At 45.8% G+C, this 5,840-nt stretch overlaps 1 protein-coding gene across 1 annotated transcript; it reads left to right on the top strand.

Moving 5' to 3' along the window:
- Nucleotides 1-893: 893 nt before the first annotated feature.
- MRPS30 (mitochondrial ribosomal protein S30) lies at nt 894-5,570 on the top strand. Its single transcript, XM_038124670.1, has 5 exons — nt 894-1,646; nt 1,889-2,034; nt 3,002-3,104; nt 3,581-3,757; nt 5,110-5,570. The coding sequence occupies exons 1-5, from the start codon at nt 944-946 to the stop codon at nt 5,376-5,378; spliced, it is 1,398 nt and encodes a 465-aa protein (XP_037980598.1). The 5' UTR covers nt 894-943; the 3' UTR covers nt 5,379-5,570.
- Nucleotides 5,571-5,840: the final 270 nt, after the last annotated feature.

Below are 5,840 nucleotides of genomic sequence, written 5' to 3' on the forward strand. Positions count from 1 at the left end.
GCGGTGTCGGTATGCCACTTTTAGCTCATTTCATTTCACAAACAAAGGCCGTAGCAGATCATATTTTAGCAGAGTTTAATTCTTTTATTAAAGCCAGACGTTGCAGGCTGCGATGTCTCTGACAAGGAGTCATTTCAGTTTACACTCAGCGCTGCGGGTGCCCGCACAGCCGGCCCTTCCCTGCAGCAGGCAGCGGGAGGCTGAGGCGCCCAGGCGGGACCGGGCTCCTCGGGACACGGCAAAGCCGGAAAAGCCGGCTCCAAGCTGGGTCCTCTTCCCCAGTGGAAGCAGGTACGCTCCGTCGAGCCTTTTTAGCCAGGAACAGGACGAGAGAACACAGCCTCCCTCCCACTGCGCCAGGGGGGAGTTCAGCTTGGACATTCCGAGGAATTTCTTCACCTTTCCGAGGAAAGGGCGATAAGACACTGGAACGGGCGGCCCCGGAGGTGGTGGAGTCCCCGTCCCTGGGGGTGTTTAAGGAAAAACGGCGTGGCACTCGGTGCCACTGTGTATTGGGATGGTGGTGTTCGGTCACAGGCCGGACTCGATAATCTCAGGGCTCTCCTCCAGCCCGGTCGGGTCGGGGGCTGCCAGCGCCACGCCAGGCTCCACACGGGCGGACTCCGCCTGCAGTGGGGCGGGGGCGCTGCCGCCAGGCCCGGCACTTCCGGCCGTCACTCGCCAAGCATCTTGGGAGCTGTAGTTTCCGCCCGGGAGAGGCCACACTGCCTCTATTGCACATGCGCAGAGGCCCCTCCGCGGGGCCGCTCGGCGCCCTCCTGCCACGTGACTCCCAAGGCCCCGCCGCTTCCTTCCCGGCAGCCCCCGCTCCAGGAGAACCCGCCCGCCAACCGGAAGACGGACCTATCACGTGGTCCCCGGAAGCCAATCAGCTGCCGCGGTTTGCGCACCCCGCCCCGCCGCCGGTCCGCAGTTTCGCGAGATGGCGGCGCTGGGGGCCCGGCGGCTGCTGCGGCCCGGCCGGCGCTGGTTCTCGGAGACGGTGCCCGGCGCCCCTTCGCCGCCCGTCAGCCCCCTCTACCCGCCCGTGGTGGCGTCCATCACGGCCAAGAGCAAAGCGGCCAAATCGAGACGCCTGCATCGCTTTAACCAGCGGGTGCACGCGGCGGCCACGGTGGAGGAGAAGCTGCGGCTGTACGGGAAGCTTCAGCGGCCCAAGTACATGGTGTACCCACAGACCTTCGCCCTCAACGCCGACCGCTGGTACCGCAGTTTCACAAAAACCGTCTTAGTGCCGGGAATGCCCCCGAGAGCCGCGGACGCGACACTCCCGGTAGCGACGGCGGGAGCGACTTCCGAGACCGGCAGAGCCCCGGAGCCGAGAGCGGAGGCGCCGGGGGATGCGGACGCGCCGGGGGATGCGGACGCGCCGGGGGCCGCGAAAACCCCGGGGGCCGCGAAAACCCCGGAGCCCTCGGCGGGAGCGGCTCCGTATCCGGATATAGGCGAGCTGCGCTCTCTCGCCTGCGATGCCCTTCTCCAGGAGAGCTTCTACCAGAACAAGAAGCGGCCGTTCCTCTACCGTGACCAGGATCACACGCCCGGCCCCTTCCTCACGCAGCTCGTTTCCACCCTCGCCGCTTCCCTGTCCGGTCGCAACCCACTGCTGGCTGCTTCCTCCCTCGGTACGGAGCGGGGCTGGCCGGGAAGGGGACGTGTGAGCTTTCGGGCGTCGGGCGATAGAGCAGTCTGCGAGCCGGCATGAGTGCCGCTGGTGTATCTCACTTGTTCAGACCATTATTAGTAATTCGTTTCCGTCCTTCTACCTGGGTTTTGGGTTGTATCTCACTGCAGCTACAGAAGAATTCGGAGGGTTTAAAATGCAAGAGGCGAATCACTGTTTTTTGTGTTGCTTGTTCTGTTTCAGATCTAAACCCTGAAGTTAACTTTTACTGGCATCATGGTGAAGAAGTTGTTGTTCACGGACATCGAAAGGGCAGAGTTGATCCTGTGCGATTCCAAATAGATGATAACCCACACCTCCAGATCCGTGTACCAAAGCAGCTTCCCGAGGTGGGGATGTTTTCAACAGCAAGTTAATACCGTGCATTTTCACTTTCGTTTGTGGCAGCCATTGAAACCATACAGAGGTGGAGGACCTAGTTTATCAGTATGTAGCACTTTTGGGTATTTTTCAAGTCTTAATACCCTTACTACATAGTGGAAATGGTTTTGTCGGTATTGAGTCAATCTTCTGACCTTTTGATCCTCTTTGTACTTTGAATTGCATGTTGTTATATTTAATTAAATTGAATTTTTAACATTCCGTGCTTGGAAACAGAGGCAAGAACAAGAGGTGTGCTGTGGAATATTCTCACTGGAGGAGAATAATAGAAGTGGAGGGAAAAAAAAAGAAGTAAAAGCACATATAAACTGAACATGAGCATTCCTGCCTGTTGTTACTGCTTGGCCGTTGTTTTCTTGAATGCTCAGTGGAAGTTCAGTGGAAGTATGCTCTGTTTCAATACTGTAATGTTTTTCTTGCAGGTTTATACAGTGGTAATTGTGTAGCCACTGAGGGTCTCTGTTGTCCAGTTTCCACCCCAAGCACGCAAAGCATTGTGTGTTCTGTAAATGTTTATGTTTATACAACTTTTCACAGAACTTTTATGGCTGAGGTAGTTGTACAATTTGCTTGTGTTAGTGTCATCAGATGCTACAAACCTTGGCATTTTGAAAGAGCTTCTAGGCAATTTAAAATGTTGTGCAGTAAACTAAATCTGCAGACTTAGTCTTCAGGTTGAAGTTTGTTTATTGGCTGCTGCATAGCATTATTTCACATTTTTTGTGTTGTGGAAAAATTAATACAAGATGACTGTGCTAACACTCATCACAAGATGAGAATTTCTCTTGCAAGAAAAAGAATTTCAGTTAAGGCTGTCTCTATGATGTATGTAAGCAGGACTTGTCTGACCAAGAAGCGGTTTATTACAGTGGACCTGATGTCAGAATGGCTTTTCTTTTTACTGTTGTCTTCAAGGTTGTGCCCCTGGAGTCAGATCTTGGAGATGTTCCTGTTATTGATCACAAGCCATCCAAACTTCCATTGTTCAAAAAACAGTATGAAAATAAGGTATTTATAGGTAAGAGTTTTTAATTGTGAAATATTAACTTTTTTTTTGGTAAAAAACCCCAACAAACCAGTCAAACAAAAGCCAACGCCAAAACTAATGCCACCTCAGTCTTTCTCCTCCCATCACCAGAGAAAGTTCTGTAATTTTATTTATAAGTATACTGTATAAATATAGTATATAGATATATAGATCTCTATTATTAGGCAGTGGGGAGTAGCATTTTCCTGTGTGTGTGGTACTGTGTGTCCAAATTTGCTTGAAGAAGTTTAGTTGAATAGAAAGTTGGCACAAAACTTTGAATTTTGATTCGTCACAAGGGAAATTCTCATTTTAGGATGTGGACTCTTTCCTTTTGGAAGTAGGCAGCTCCTCACAGATCTACAGTAGGGGTTCTAGCTTTATAGTCTGATGGTGAAGATGTGTGTTTGTATGCGTGATAAAGAGTGCTCTTTCTCTGATTGATAGTTTTGTTTTGGGGAGCACAGGAACAAAGGTGGCAGATCCATGCTGTTATGGACATACCCAGTTCCATCTCCTTCCTGACAAACTGAAGCGGGAGAGGTTTATAAAAGCGCGTCTCGAGGATCAAATCGAAGTTGTTTATCGGTCAAATGGAATTGCAAGTCTCTTTGCCTGGACAGCAGCACAAGCAATGTATCAAGGTGAGATAGTCAGCTGGACAAATTTTTCCTGGTTATGAATACCTACTTAAAGTTTTTTAACTGTTTCTCCCCACCACCTTTTTTTTGTGTTTCTTTTTCCTGAAGATTGTCTTTAGTAAGTCTTGACTGATGTAATTGAATTAATAAGAGTTAGTTAAGATGTGGAGTACTTTTATACAGAGTAATTAAATACAGAGAAAAATATTTTTCCATATATAACAGTAGGCTTGTGCAAAAATCTCAGTTGCTTTCACTTGCTCTTTACTCTTTAAGAGGGAAATGCAGTAGACATCAAGCAGTTTTGGGTTTTTTCCTTCTGGAACAGCTGTGTTTCTTAGCCCTTGCTTCAGTAATTTCAATTACATGAAAATACTAGGAATAAAAGAAAAATGTTAGCAGCCTTACATTGGGATTTTATGCCTACATTTTTCTAAAAAAGTCCCAGAAGACATTGATGGTTAGACCAGATCAGTCTTCCTCATAAATACAATTATTGTCTAGTGTTAGTGTGAGACACCTGATGGCTTGTAGTTTCATCACTTGAGAAACAACACATGTAAGAAAATTCTCTGACTATAGTGTATACTGCCAGCTCTGCATCAATTTTTTTATGTAATGGGGTATTAGAAGGCTTCCTTTGTGGATGTAAAATATTGAAGTCAAGTAAGTCTTGTCTTCAGAGTTGGTCAGCTGTGAGCACATTACGAGTTGTAAGGGCAGCATTATTCAAATCTATGACTTTTTTTTCTTCTGTAACAATTTCTAGCATTGTGGCACATAATAGTAATATTCTTGAAAAATATCTGTGTATATACTAGTGCGCATGCATAAGTATGTAAATATTTTTAACATACTGCTAGTGCTCAGTCGGGCTTGTTTAAAACACTAACACTGACATAGTGTTCTTGGTGTCTGGTTGGTTACTGTAGTCAGTTATGTTTGTGCATATTTGTGCATGCTTTTGTCATGAAACAAATGCATCTTGAGAGTGGTGAAATAGTAAAAAGACATTTTCCCTCAGCTCCTTTGCAGGACTTTGCATGCATTAGTAACTTAACTGCTTTGGAAAAGTCACTTGGCTGATCAGTGAGGGATTTTAATCAACTGTTGATAGGGAACTGCGTACAAAATGCAAGTATGCCTCTGTGTCCCTGATCTTAGACATAACCTTTATTGGTGATTGTGTTTTGGTTAGTCTGTATTATAAATGCTTGTGTTGCTAAAGCAGACAGGACTTTTTCCCTACTAGCTAGCTGCTGCAATTCCCAGAGTTTTTCTGTGTTTCGGGACTAGCATTTAGGTGTGTGTGCTGATAGAAATCTCAAGTCCTGTTGTATTTGTTTATTTTGTAGGATTCTGGAGTGAAGCAGATGTGACCCGTCCTTTTGTATCACAGGCAGTAGTGACTGATGGAAAATATTTTGCTTTCTTTTGTTACCAGCTAAATACTTTAGCACTAACTGCAGAAACTACTAAAAACAACCCTCGAAAGAACATATGTTGGGGTACAGACAGTAAACCACTGTATGATGTTGTGGAAGATGGTAATGTGAAAGGCTTTAATGATGAAGTTCTGCTTCAGTTGGTTCATTTTCTACTAAACAGACCAAAAGAGTTGTAAACCATTAAACCAAACATAAAGTATGTGCCTGAACTTCATTGTGACGCCATGAAGTGTAAGGTATGCTATGCCTTGATTTAGTCAGGTATTTGTCTAGCAAACACTATATACATATTTTATGTTATTTGGGCCTTCTTTCTTTTTTTAATGTATACTGTACACTGGCAAATAAACGGCTGGAATACCTTAAAAGTCTTTTGTATATTTACTTTTAAAAGCCTTCTGTGCTAATTCAGTGTTATGTGAGCATATTTTTTAGCAGATCCACAGGTCCATGTTAAACTGTCGTAACAAAGTATTAATTCATATGACCATCTTGAGTATCACTAGAAAATAGCTGTCTTGATACTCAGCACTAGTGATAAATTTCTAATTTTGTACTAAGTTAAATGCTTATTCATTCTAAAGAGAAAGTGAGCTCCTAAAAAAAAGTATTTCTTAATGAATGGTTGGCAATTTAGC

This window comes from Motacilla alba, chromosome Z, assembly GCF_015832195.1.
Source record: "Motacilla alba alba isolate MOTALB_02 chromosome Z, Motacilla_alba_V1.0_pri, whole genome shotgun sequence".
Taxonomy (NCBI): domain Eukaryota; kingdom Metazoa; phylum Chordata; class Aves; order Passeriformes; family Motacillidae; genus Motacilla; species Motacilla alba.